Source organism: Aspergillus oryzae, chromosome 3 (genome assembly GCF_000184455.2).
Source record: "Aspergillus oryzae RIB40 DNA, chromosome 3".
NCBI lineage: Eukaryota > Fungi > Ascomycota > Eurotiomycetes > Eurotiales > Aspergillaceae > Aspergillus > Aspergillus oryzae.
In genome coordinates, this window is record NC_036437.1 from 2,101,387 (window position 1) to 2,115,148 (window position 13,762).

Below are 13,762 nucleotides of genomic sequence, written 5' to 3' on the forward strand. Positions count from 1 at the left end.
TCCTCGGTCTGCTGTTACAACAGCGACGTGCCAGCAATGTCTCGTAAAAAAAGAGGGGTTTCTCAGGACGATGTTTGAGGGGGACACGCAGGTCTGTGAGTGCCACAAGCTCTCTCACCTGGGCTGCTGCACGGACGCTCAAATTCTAGGAGGTTGAAGGAGGAAATTGGTTCGTTGAGGCGCTGGAGTGGAGTACGCGGTGCAGATAGAGGCGCGAGATCGGCTCGGCAGGGGCCAGGGAGGGTAATTATCGCCGGGGAAATGATTGAATCGAAGTGCAATGAAGTATATGGACTCTAGACTAATAAACCCGAGATAGAACTATATGCCCCGAGACGTGTTTGCTGTTAAGAATGTGGAATGCTTTGCGGTTGGGGGAAGTTTTCGACTCAAAAATTGGGAGCAAACCAAATCCAGTGATCAGTCAGGTGTCAAATTCACATGCAAATCTTAACCCTCAAACAACACCTGCAGATTCAGTGGACGTCAATTTCATTCCTTCCTCCCAACAAATCCTCCGGTGATGACCAATGATTTGCTCGAAATATGCCGTACTCGAACTCTGATAGGCCTTCTGTCCCTCTCTCCGCTCGATTTGCAGCGCTTCTCCTGCAACTACTGTACGGTGTAGTAGTAGTGGTACTCATACACCCCCGGGGAAATAATGCGAGGTCGATTTCTCAAGGCTATGTATGTACTCCATGATCCTGAGTGGCACGATGATCATGACGTATCGCTGTCTATGAGTCACCGTGCCATTGAGGAGAACCAGTAACCGTAACAACATCAGCGCATGGAAAGTATCGCCACCTCTGCACTAGCTTAACCTAGGGCTGCCTCGATGCATTGACAGCGTATCATTGGCTGTTAACCTCCCGTGACCCTGAGGTACGGTCACGGTCACGGTGTGAGCGAAGTACCACTGCATGCATGTATACCATCGTCTGGGATATCTTGTATGGCTACTGTTGCCTGACATAGAAAGCTTCGACGAATCACTATTAAGCAGTTTGATTCTATTCTTTTATACCCTCGATCTATGTGGAGGAACCGTCTGCTGTGATACTATATCAACATAAAAATTCCATAAAGAAAAGAGATAAAGTAAGACAAAATCGAGGAAGTCAAGAATAAGCCGAAGGTGAGATAGCGATACAGAATCAAAGGCGTAGAATCGATGGGAAAAAAAGAAAGAAAACGAAAAGAAACATCGGAGAAATAGTATAGAATAAGACATAAGAATCGGGTACAGATAATGACGGAAATACTAGCTCATCGGTCGTCCCCTTCACACGAGTAATACAAGAGCCCCCTATTCAATGATCACCTCGGGATTCTTCGTCTTTCTCTCCCGTTCGCCTTTCCAAGCTTTTATCAGCGGCATCGCCAGCAACTGACGAAGCCTCACTGGCGGCATATCCATTGCCGCCTTCAAATGTGGATGAGTTTTCGTCACCATCACCTTCAACATCAACGTCCCCTTCTCCTTCCTCAAGATCATCTTCATCTGCTTCATCATCATTCTCATCCGAAGATAACGCGTCTGCATCGTCATCCACACCTTCGCCGATGAAACTATCTTCGTAGCCTGGCTCCGCAGGACGGGAAGGTAGAGGCCCTCGAGAAACACCCTCATCCTCCTCACCGCTTCCCTCGCCAAGAAGTTCGCGGTCAATGTCATCAAGGCCTTCCGCTTCACCGTCCATATCCCCAGGCATGGATGACAGTTCCTGGTCTTGAGATGGCGCCTCAAGACCATCCTTAGTAGCACCATCAGCAGCTGCCAGTGCATCCCCAGTGGGACGGCTTGTACGGCTCCGGTTGTTCTTGGAACGAGATGCCGACGTGCTCTTAGTTTTGGGAGTCGCAGCCGTAGAGGCATCCGTAGTTGCACCAGCGAGCTTGCGCTTGGCATTACGCGCAGCTCGAGCTCTGCTACGTGCAGAGGTGGGCACACGCCCTGTTAGGTCCGTGTCAAGACCAATTCCGCTTTGTCTTGCCTTCTGTCGCTCTTCTCTCTCCCTTTTTCGGTCTCTCCTCGGACCATTGGCATCTTCATAGTCCCACCGGTCTAGTCGCCTTGCGGCTTTACGAATGACGGACAAGTAGAAGCTGGCACACTCGCCGTAATCTTCCTCTTCTTCGGGGTTGGGAATCAAGCCCCCCTTGCCCCACGAGTGTTCCTCATCTTCCGTGTCGTAGTTATCGGGGACATTCTGCAGCAAGCGATTATAGCGGTGGAACGGGATTTCGGTTTCACGTTTCGCGCGGAGGAGCCGGTAAGCCTCATTCTTCCGCTTGGCGAGGATGTATTCAATACGCTGCCGCCTGTTTTGCTCCACAGCCAGCTGATGCTGGGTAAGCGGGCGGGGACGGCGGGAAGAGCTCTGTTGGGGCAAAGTAGGCTCCGGAACAAACCTATTGAGAATCGGGTGACCAGAACCTGGAGGGGCCGGGGAAGAAGCGTCAGGGGTATGCTCCATTTTTGTCTTCAGGATGAGGCGCTGCTGACCAACAGAACGATTAAGAGATGAATCCCGCTTGGGTCGCTTATATCGGGAACGGGCAGATTGTCCCGGGGTTAGATAGTCATCTTCGTCATCCGGATAGCGTTTGGCCGAGGGGTGCAATGGGGTCGACATAGCAGATCCACGACCTCCAAGGCCATCCCCTCGGCTAGAAAGATCGCCTGAAACCTGGTCATCGTCATATCCAGGCTCCAGGAGGCCTATGGGGTACGGTTAGTAAAAACCAGCATATTATTGGACGGGAGGGTGATGAAGAGATACTTTTCTTAGACCGTTTAGTTATCCTTGGGATTGGCTCTTCTTCTTCCAAGATACCTACACCAGGTCAGCCGATACAGCAAGGAAAGAACGATCAGGTCGGAACACCAACGTTTACGCTCCAAGCGTTTGGCTTCTCCATATTCGATTTCGGACTGTGTGTCCACATTTTCTTCGTTTGCCTGCTCTTCAGTGAGACTCTCAAAATTTGGTACTTTGATTGGCAGACCCCCAGTTCCTTCACCATCCAGACCGGGGCCGAATGGGTTGTTCAGGGCTGCCTCAGGCGAGAAGTCACTCTCTAAATACCACCACATCAACCACAAGAAGGCCCTCGCACGACTCTTGCTGCTGAGCGTAGATCTCATGACTAAGTCGAAAAAGTCGCGGGGAGGGAAGAAGTGCAATTCAGATACCTTGGGAGCGTACTGGGCCATAACGAAAATAAGATGGACCGGGTTTGTCCGAGGAATTCTCTGACGTTTGATCTTATCGAGCGTATTCGGCTGATCAACATCCTCTGATGCTCCCTTAAGGATTGACTTCAGACGCGGGGCATCTTGTAGCTGTTTGTAGGCATTGGGGTCCTGGTGGGCTTGCAAGGAAGGGATAGAGTGATAAGTCCGCAGTTGAGCACGCATTTCAGGGAAAACTAGGAAGGCCATAGATCAATAATCGCACTTTTAACACATGGGCAAAGCTGGTAGGCCCATATGGTAGAGGAGAAAAGTCGAAGAAGGTCACATACAGTTGAGTGTGGTATTCATGCGTCCGAAATTCACCAGTAGACAGACCATCGCCATGCTGATGGCGGCCTGCTTATCGTTTTGAAGTTTATCCTTCAGAATTTTACTCGTTTTGCTACTCTTTGCCATAGCATCGATGTAGACATCCGCAAAGTCCAGGCCCTTCTGTCCGTCTGGCCAACGAGTGAAGACGGGTGTCTTGTCCTCGAAGACAAGTTTGAGAAACTGATGCTGGATGTCCTTGCGCCATAACGGGATTCCATCCTCCTTCTTGAGATGCCTGATTTTGTTCCCCGAGTAAACGGAGCCGATTGTACCGTTTGCCTGGCGTCGCGTGCCAACCGTCATGTTATGGGTTTGCTGCTCATCTTGAGGTTCGGAGTGTACGAACGAGTCGTCTGCGACGGTGCTTTCGACTTCGGCCATGTTTTGTTCCTGGATTTATAACGGTCTTGCAGATCCGAAGTCAATTGTCTTTTCTGAACAACCACCAGATCCTTGACGTGGTGGTCTTCCGTGCGCGCCCTTGAACGGGGGTCACTGACAGCCGCAGAGAAATCGGCAGCCGGAAGCGCGTATAGCACTTCGGTCAAGGGAAAGCGAAGTATAGATGGCAGAAGAGTAATGTAAGTAACTAATATAAGGGCAAAGGAAAGTGGCGCTGTTTAGGAGGTGGGATAGTGTTGGATGAGGAAAGGGAGAAAGAAAGGTTGTTTTAAATGACGAAGGATGAGGTGAGTTTCTTTTTGGTGTCCCATTCGGGGGATCCAGTGATTGATTGCCTTTTGCACGGGGTTCCCGTCACTAAAGTAACGATACTAGTGGAGTAAGTACAGTACACTCTTGTCACCTCACTAATAGTTCTTCCAGACTGAATAAATAATAGAAAATAAAAGATCAATTACTATAAAGAACAAATAAAATAAAAAGTCAAAGTAAGAACAAATCTTCTATAGTCATTACCTAAGGGATTTTCTATTCCTTCTCTCAACACTAGGATATTGATTATGACCTTGTAAACGAACTCTTGGATGTCAGCCTTGCTAGCTCGACGTCTTTAAGGCTTCCACTTTTCACTTCTACTACGATTTCATGGGTCTAGGGCATCTTAGGAGTTACTACAAGAAGTAGGTAAGACTAGAATCAAACTTTTTGTCCTGATAAATAGCTCCCCTCCTCGCGAGACAAATTAAGTCCCCGTGAACAGGGCCGTCTTCGGCATATCTCGTCGAGCCTATATCGCTACTGACATGAGACAATGATGTCTAGCATAACCACAAAAAATCATAAGTGCCAGCAAAAGCAGCAATCCATCCTCCACGGTCCCAAGTGCAGAGAACATAATCTTTTTGTGGACACAGCAGCTCAAGCCCAACGCCATACACAATGCAAAGAAAAATCCCTTCTCTATCACTCGCATCACGTTATCATGCACCCCCCGTCCTAGAGGTAGTGTCAAAAAGAAACAAATACCCGCCGAAGAAGGCCCGTGGTCGCAACACGCTGTTCGATAGCCCTCTCACCCTCTCTTCCACACCGTAGTGATGCATGGAGAAAGAACTAGGCATAAACAGTAGCGACGCATGCATAAGAAGTGAAACTTGAATGTCGGAGGTTCAGACAAATAAATAAGGAAATGGAAACAACCCGCCATGAGATACCGAAAAAGTAAGAGATCTATCTTGCAAGACACGGTCGATGCGTTGCCACAGCACCAAGCAGATGAAACCATAAAAAGCACTTTTCCGAAAACGAAAAGCCGGCACTCCTGCTCGGCGCACATCGCTCAAGCGGATCTCCATATGGCCGCCTGAGAACAAAAAGGGTATCTGATAGAAGCGGTCGCAGGAGAAAGACAACGCAATCTATGATGTTCATGCAATGCCGACCAAGATGCTCTCGATTACATGAAGGGTATAACCAGGAGCAGCAACATGGTGAGATCGGACCGCATCATAAGACCATGTCTAAAATCGAGAACAAGCAAACAAAATCTGCGAAATGCTCAGAAATAGAAAACACCGATAACTCGACGTGATAAAATGAAACAAGACAACGTGAAAGAGCAATAAAATCTAAAAAAAAGTCGTGGCGGTCATGACAAAGCCGTTCCTGAGATAAAACAAAAGAAAAATAACAACTCAGGGCTTGTTCTGATCGTATCCGTCAAACGAGAGGCAAATGAAGATAAATGGAGCCAATCAGACCTGACGGCCTCGTCAGAGACCACAACCCTGGATTTACCACCAGGAGGAAGGTCCAGTAGGGCCCGAGGGGTTTCCATAGCCGCCGCCGCCGCCGCTGCCACCGTAGCCGTAGCTGCCGCCGCCGCTGCCGCCGTAAGAGGGAGCACCACCACCATAGCTACCGCCATAGCCAGCACTGGGACCGCCATAGCTGCTGCCACCGAAGGAAGGAGGACCGCCCATACCGCCGCCCACACGACGCATATCACGAGTGGCGTTGGCTCCACGGCCACGACCACCACGGCCGCCACGGCCGCCGTATCCACTGCCCTCACGAGCAATGCTCTCCAAGAACGAGGGGACCTCCTGGTGCGCCTCCTTGAGAAGGTCGATCAGATCGCGGACGACGCCACGGTTGCCACGGTTGAAGAAGGCGGTGGCAATACCGGTGTTACCCGCACGACCGGTACGACCGATACGGTGAACATAGTCGTCAATATCAGTAGGCAGATCGTAGTTGATAACGTGAGTAACGTTGGGAATATCGAGACCACGAGCAGCGACAGCAGTAGCAACCAAGATAGGGCAACGGCCGGAACGGAACATCTCCAAAGCACGCTCACGTTCACGCTGAGTACGGTCACCGTGGATGGCGGTGGCGGGGAAGCGCTGGTTGAGCAGGAAGTCCGACAGAGAGTCGGCCATGCGCTTGGTCTCAACGAAAATGAGGGTGAGACCGCTAGTTCCATGAGTGTGGAGAATATCCAAGAGAACTGAACGCTTGTCGTGATCTTCGACGTATTCAACTTTCTGGGTGATGTTCTCAGAGGTTGAGCCGACACGACCAACAGAAAGGAAAACATAATCTTTCAGGAAGTCGCGAGCCAGCATCTGAATGTCGCGAGGGAAGGTGGCGGAGAACATCAGAGTTTGACGGTCATTAACATGAGGCATATCTTCACCCTCCACAATGCGGCGGATCTGAGGCTCGAAACCCATGTCCAACATGCGGTCAGCTTCGTCCAAGATCAAGTACTTGATGTTGACAAGAGAAATGCGGCCACGCTCGATAAGATCCACGAGACGACCAGGAGTGGCAACCAGAAGGTCACAACCACGTTCAATCTGACGGAGCTGAGATCCAATATCGGCACCACCGTAGACGACGCAGGGACGAACCCAGGAGCGGTAAGCGAACTTGCGGGCTTCATCGAAGATCTGAGAGACTAGTTCACGAGTCGGGGCCAAGATAAGGGATGTCGGGTAGGCCTTGCGCTGACGGCCGTAGCTGAACTGGCCGGATGCCGGGGCAGGAGTTGGGGAAGGACCGTTCTGGAATGCCTGAGACAAGATCGGGAACAGGAAACCACCAGTCTTTCCAGAACCAGTCTGGGCACAAGCCATCAGGTCACGGCCGTTCATCACGATAGGAATAGAGTACTTCTGCACCGGGGTGGGAGTCTGGTAATGAGCGAGCGTAATGTTCGCAATCAGGTGGTCATCCAAAGGAGGGTTGGTGAATGCGTTGACGGGCTCAGGAACATTTTGACCGGAGGCTTCCACGGGGATATCGTCGTAGTTGGCAAAGTTGATACCAGTGTTCTGCTTAGTGGGATCGTTGGGCAGGCCGAAAAGTTCACGCTCCACGCGGGCGTTGGCGGGACCGGGGATGTGCTTGCCGTCGCGCCACTGGCCATCTCCAGAGCCTCTGGCACTGCCTCCGCCATAAGAGCCTCCATGACCTGGGTTTCCGTAAGCATCTGGATTAAATGACCGGCGAGAACCTTCAGTGGGAGTCCAGCTAGTGTTACCATTGGGATTGGGACCGCGAGGGCTGAAATCAGGAGCATTAGCGTTGGCCCAGTTGCCACCGCGAGGACCGCCTCTGTGATATTAAATGGTTAGCAACTTGCACACGACAGGGTAAGCTGCAGGGCGAATCCAGGAGAGATACATACCTCGAACCCCAAGAGTTGCCCGGGCCGCTGGGACCAGGAGCAGGGGGAGCGGCGGCGGGGGCTCCGTCCATGTTCGCACCCGTCTGGCGTTGACGGAGATGGGGAGGGATGTAGGCAGCGCGGCCAGAAGAGTTTGGAGCAGGCGCATGCTGAGATTCGTTGAGGGAAAGGCTACCCATCTTCAAGCTGTCGGCCATCTTTGCGGTATTCCACTAACTATCGAGAGATGACAGATAAGTAATGTATTCCAAGTTGCACAGGTGGAATGCGGGTTTCCTGGCGCGGTAATGAAATGGTTGTATATGGACGTACAAAAGAGGGAAGGGAAAAGAAGTGCTTTTTTTAAAGAAAAAAACCCGGGGAGCAGAAGCGTGATCTGCTTATCGTCAAAAAACGGGAAAAGAGCGCCCGAGATTCGTGTTTTGTACAGGACAAGAGGGAAAGAGAGAAACGTGAAGAAGGTAAAAAGAAGTATCCTCGTGTCTCTCTATTGAGTGGCGATCCAGATGGATCGAATATGAGTAACACAACAAGAAAAAGGTAGAAAAAAAGATTTGGGGGGTTTCGAAAGTTGAACAAGGCGATCTCCCAGATCTAACCCTCTATTAAATTGCAGAAAGAAAGAAAGGGGAAGAAAGAGAAAAAAAAGAGAAGTTGATAATATGTGGAAAAGAAAAGGAAAACCAATTTGGATTAGGGGAGGAGGTTTGGAAAGGAAGAGGAAGAGATTAGGTTTTGTGGGAGAAGGAGAGGAAGTGAGGCAAAGCCTGACTTAATTTAGTGTTTGCAGTCACGCTCAATGACCACCAACCTGTGTGTACTTACCACGGACTGTACTGGTACCTACTCGCTCTGGGTATTTTGCATGCGGTTCCAAAAATTCTGTCTTGAGGGTTTTTTTTATTGGCACATCCAGCGTGGATTTCAAAGGCAAGGGAACAAAAAGGAAAAAAGAAAAAAAAAAAAAAAGTTCTGAAGCGAAGGCAAATAGGACAAAAAAAAAAAAAAAAAAAAAAGAAGGGAAGGAAAAGGTAAGTTGCGGCGGCACCAGGTAATTATGGGCTGGGCCGAGTCTTTTTTTTTTTTTTTTTTTTGCCTTCTTTTTTCAATGTTTGCCGTCACTGTGAAGAAGGGTTTTGCGGTTTTTACAATGGAACCAACCGACCGTATCCTGTACCTCCCTAAGTATCAATCTTGGTTCCTCTTCTTTCTCCCTTGTGACATGTTTCGGCAATATGTAGTTATAGAAGATATCCTTCATAAGTCAATTAAATAACAATTAAGTAAAGTCTTTTAGGATCTTCGAATCATCTATCTCGATATTATTTTTGTATCATACTACCATTTAGATACCTACTGGGTACTCGGAGGGGTCTTAAAGAAGTACTAGTAACTTTGTTCGGACCAATCTGAGGGGTTCCAATGAAAACCACTTGTTGAATCGGTACATTACTTACTTATTGAAAGCGATCAGATGCAATGATCATCGTCAATGATAGTATGTCTGTGCCCAAAAGTACGGGGTTTCCATATGTGTATAGAAATCATGGGGACAAAGGTTATCATGTCTTTCTACCCTTCCTTTCGTTTTCATGTCCATACACAAAGGGGAAACGAAACAACAAAGACATCGAGATTTCAATCGTGTATGTCTACATCATTCATTCTCTACACCAATATTTGACACCCAACACAACGAAAGGCTAAGGAAGAAACAATAATAATAAAATAAATTGTATACACAGTATATCCAAATAGCCACTCTGCATTTGTAGACTTCCCACATGCACCACAGAAGAAGAATCTGACATTTGCCACTCCTGGCAGTAACCAGTCACCTGACAAGGTTTGCCACGACCAAGTTGCTGAATTGTTACTGACCGCTTTTATGGGGAAAGCCTGAGTACACACGCAAAGCGCGTTAGACGCTACGGGAGATATGTGCTAGTAAGTAGACTAGGTACTAGTTTTTAGGTACCCAGTACGGTCAAAATGTATCGGTGAAGTTGAATCTAATTGGATGGTTGATCCGCGGCGAAATTCTGCATTTCTTTCAAACAATGCTTTTCTCATCATTTGCTTTGCACTGGCACCGTGCCTTGCAGACCTTCCGAACAGAGATCACTATAAGGGCAACGGCAACAAGGAATACTACAAATCCGGAAAGAGAGTAAGAGGAAGCATAAGCACTAGCTGATGCGGGTGTAGGTGCTGGTGAAGATGGTGCTGGAGTTTCTGATGGCTCCTCAATGATAACGATGTCTTCTTTAGAGGTCAAGAACTATCAGCAACGTTTCAAACTCTTTCAAGAATCAAACATTGACCCGGAGAAGGTCTACAGCTCCTCGTGGCTACCTTTGTCCTCAGACTCCAGCTCTCCACTCTTGACGATCTTGACCACCTGTTGGGGCTTGTCACCAGGAACCTTGGGAACGTTTTCGATGGCTTCAACCACCTCATAACCCTCAAGGACCTCGCCGAAAACAACGTGGCGGCCATCGAGCCATCTATACTGCATATCAGCATTCTTTGTCCGCGAGTCTTTTCGTAAAGCCATAATATTAACGCAGGAGATACATACGGAGTAGCCACAGTAGTGATGAAGAACTGAGAGCCGTTGGTATCCTTGCCGGCGTTGGCCATGCTCAGGAGTCCCTTCTTGGTGTGCCTAATCTTGAAGTTCTCATCCTTGAACTTTTCGCCATAGATAGACTTTCCGCCAGTGCCTTGATGAAAAACGTCAGCCTGTGCAATGCTCTTCGGAAAGGCAAGCTTACCATCACCGCGGGTGAAGTCACCACCCTGGATCATGAACTCCTTAATGACACGGTGGAAGGTAGAGCCCTCATAACCAAAGCCCTTCTCGCCGGTAGCGAGAGCCCTTAAGCGTTTGATGTCAGTACACAAGAAATCCACATATAATATCAAGATAATAAGTCATACCGGAAGTTCTCGGCGGTCTATCCAGGGAAATCTCATTAGCATAATCCTAGGCAAGGTACGAATGTAGTAAGGATCGTTACCTTGGGAACGGTCTTGCCATACAATCCGAGCACCACTCTGCCCAGAGGCTTATTGCCGTGCTCAATGTCGAAGTACACCTATATAAAATAAACCAATGAGCATTCATTGAGAGAAGCAACAATCATCAATAGCGACGAGGACAGGGTATTTGCCTTAGAAGTGATCTTCGGGCCACGGGGCTGATTAGCTTCTTCGGCGTGGACTAGAGCCAGTCCAACCGCCAGAAGGAAGAAAAACGATAGGAAGAGGTTTCTGAAGTTCATGATAACTTAGATTGTCTCCGGTTTCTGGAGATCCCAACAATGACTTGAAGAGTACAATTGGAGTGAAACCTAGGAAGAATCGCGGGACTGAAGGGCCAGCTTTCAATTGCGGAGATGCCAAGATGCCGTTATCCCCAATGCAGGCAAAGCCTGTATTTTGAGCTTAGATATGTGTAATTTTCCTCTCGAGTGTGCTGTAATATTGCCCCAGAAGCTTAAATCTTACAGAAAGGTGTATTGAAACTTACCGTAGCTAAACCGGAGGAATATTGTTGCGACGTGATTTCTTCCGCGCTCCGGAGGTCAGTCATTGCGCCGGAGGGACAGTAGCGGAGTACAGTTTGTCCTATTTCGAGCAGACCGGGTTCATCCAGTCAGGCAAGATGGTATGTTGTTCTCAGTCGCGTTTCCCACAGTTCAGGGCTCACGGCTAATGGTTCACTTAGGTCTTCATCCTGGGCGTGAACTTCCCTGAGCGGAACCTCGTAAAGGCAAGCACTCCAGCCAACCAATGCACTATAGTATCCTTATCAAATCTAACACTTTCATCAGAAATCGCTCCAGTCATTTTTCGGCATTGGGAACAATGGCTCGTCACGCCTTCTAGCCCGCTTCCACATCCACCCCACGTGTAAAGTCGGCGAGCTTGCAAACAAGCAGGTCCTCGACATCACGGCCGCTTTGTCCGAGATGAAAATCGAGAACGACCTTCGCAGACAGTACCTGGATGATATCAAACGCTTAAAGGAGACGGGTACGTACCGGGGTAGACGACATGCATTGGGACTCCCCGTTCGTGGACAGAGGACGAGAACTCAGGTTAGTTTTGCTCTCATATTCCTGCTCCTGTTTCTCCGGGAGTACATGGGCTAATGCTTGTTTGTATAGATCAAAACTGCTGTCAAGCTCAATCGTATGGAAAGAAGGCTCTGAGCTCACTACACCGGCTGTTTGTACTTTGTTGGACCTCGCGTTCTTTATGTGGGGGGCATGGCATGGCGTTTATCTTTTAATTTCTTGTAATTGAGTATTGGATACAGTTTAAAACTCATGAGATGTACTATATCTAGAGAACGGATATGCAGCCAAATAATGCTGTATCCCGTGTTTGTGTCTCAGGATCTATAAGCATCTGAAAGGACGTCGATTTGTATGGTAGTGGTAGCAAAAGAGAGAAAAAAAAAATAATTAGAGAATCTCAACTTTTCATCCTATAGCAAAACGCCAGGCCCATATGTGCAACTTATTCTACGCAGAAGATAAGACGCCTTCGCCCCGATTGATTTGGATCCTCTTGTCCTCACCGGCACTGACAATGCCTACTGTTCCATCCCAAGCCACACCAAAAACCTTGACGCCCTCTCCACCGATACGCTTGGCCTCAGATTTACCTTGTTCTTCCAGGCTCTTGCGGGAGATGGAATATACACTCTCCCCAACAACGCCATCCTTGTCTGTCTTCGTGGCCCGGATATCCCAAATCCGACATGTACCATCATGACTTCCACTAATGAGACCATAGGAACTTTTGGGATCACGAGCCAACGAGACAACAGCGTTTGTGTGGCCTCGCAGAGTCATGGCCGCAATTGTAGTTGCTGACACCCGAGGGTCGATCAGCGTGATATGGCGAGCGGATGTTCCTGCGGCGAGTAGGTGGTGTTCAGGGAGGTGCTCAAGTGAAAGCAGTGAGTGAGATGTTGTCCGAGTATCCACAAGTGTAGCAGTTACAAGATCCCATGTACGCAGGGAATGGTCCCAAGAAGCTGAATAACCGACAGTGGAATCATTGGAGTCGAAGATTGCAGCCGACACAGGTGCACTGTGGGAGGACAGGAGTGCCAGGGGTCCTCGTTGAGGGATGGTCACAGACGAATTCAGCTTTCTCCTCTTGGAGCTCCTCAAGGCAGCAGATGGCAATAGATCCTCTGGAGCGGCTGGTGCATCTGATTTCTTGGTTGACCAGAAGCCTATGCTGTGGTCTGACGAGGCAGAAAGTATGCGATTCGAAGGCGCATGTACAGACAACGAGTTGATAGGGCCCTTATGCCCATACAGCTCAAGCTGAGGCGCTATCTTACCCGAGAAACCATCCCCATCCTCAGAATACTTCCACACACGGACTGTCCGGTCGAGACCTGCGGATACAATTGAATTTGGGGAAATAAACTTGGCGGCTTTAATAGATGCGGTATGACCACCATCGGCGGCAGATGGCGAGGTTGCAACTATCTGAGATGACATGTTCCACACTCGAAGTAGGCCATCGTAGCTGCCAGAGAGGATCCTTTCTTGGCCCGCGGCAATTGTTGCAGAGGCCAAAGAAGCGGCGGGCGAGGTCGTAGAAAGCACATCAACCGAGCTTACCCAGTCGTCATGCTCAAACGATGCAATATGCAGAGGTGGAATCAAAGCTCTCACATATTCGATTTCTAAGGTAGTTTCCGCAGAGATACCATTGGCAGTCAGGTATTCATCGATCGAAGTTCGGAGGAAAGACCCGTTGATCAAAAATTCGAATGGAATTGGCTTATCATTGCCAAGGAGATTGTTCACCAACGTCGAGAGTGCATATCTTCGAAGACCTACATAATTAGATCACTGCACGAAAAAACCGACACCAGGAAGATAAAGGCCTGGCGCAAGATAATCTCACCTGTGGGAACCAGAATCGGGCCGGTATTCTCAGGTAGTGCAATATCTTCTTGTTTGCTAGTAAGCTGCACGCGAACCTGCCTCTGCGTAGAGGCCGCAGCCGAAGTGGAATTTGAACCCTCGCTCATTTTGGAACCGTAAAAG

At 48.9% G+C, this 13,762-nt stretch overlaps 4 protein-coding genes across 4 annotated transcripts; all 4 read right to left on the minus strand.

The window, feature by feature from the left end:
* Positions 1–1,316: 1,316 nt before the first annotated feature.
* AO090023000808 (putative INO80 chromatin remodeling complex (Ies1)) lies at positions 1,317–3,958 on the minus strand (the record flags this gene model as incomplete). The annotated part of the gene is made up of 5 exons (XM_023235770.1): positions 1,317–2,443; positions 2,513–2,728; positions 2,790–2,843; positions 2,899–3,438; positions 3,535–3,958. The coding sequence occupies 5 exons, from the start codon at positions 3,956–3,958 to the stop codon at positions 1,317–1,319; spliced, it is 2,361 nt and encodes a 786-aa protein (XP_023090759.1).
* A 1,814-nt stretch (positions 3,959–5,772) lies between these two features.
* AO090023000809 (DEAD/DEAH box helicase) lies at positions 5,773–7,873 on the minus strand (the record flags this gene model as incomplete). The annotated part of the gene is made up of 2 exons (XM_001821262.3): positions 5,773–7,603; positions 7,677–7,873. The coding sequence occupies 2 exons, from the start codon at positions 7,871–7,873 to the stop codon at positions 5,773–5,775; spliced, it is 2,028 nt and encodes a 675-aa protein (XP_001821314.1).
* Positions 7,874–10,011: 2,138 nt separating this feature from the next.
* AO090023000811 (peptidylprolyl isomerase) lies at positions 10,012–11,274 on the minus strand (the record flags this gene model as incomplete). Its single annotated transcript, XM_023235771.1, has 6 exons — positions 10,012–10,183; positions 10,258–10,402; positions 10,454–10,557; positions 10,620–10,636; positions 10,700–10,777; positions 11,212–11,274. The coding sequence occupies 6 exons, from the start codon at positions 11,272–11,274 to the stop codon at positions 10,012–10,014; spliced, it is 579 nt and encodes a 192-aa protein (XP_023090760.1).
* A 937-nt stretch (positions 11,275–12,211) lies between these two features.
* On the minus strand, positions 12,212–13,746 carry AO090023000812 (WD repeat WDR12/YTM1 family ribosome biogenesis protein; the record flags this gene model as incomplete). The annotated part of the gene is made up of 2 exons (XM_001821264.3): positions 12,212–13,548; positions 13,620–13,746. The coding sequence occupies 2 exons, from the start codon at positions 13,744–13,746 to the stop codon at positions 12,212–12,214; spliced, it is 1,464 nt and encodes a 487-aa protein (XP_001821316.1).
* Between the last annotated feature and the right edge of the window lie 16 nt (positions 13,747–13,762).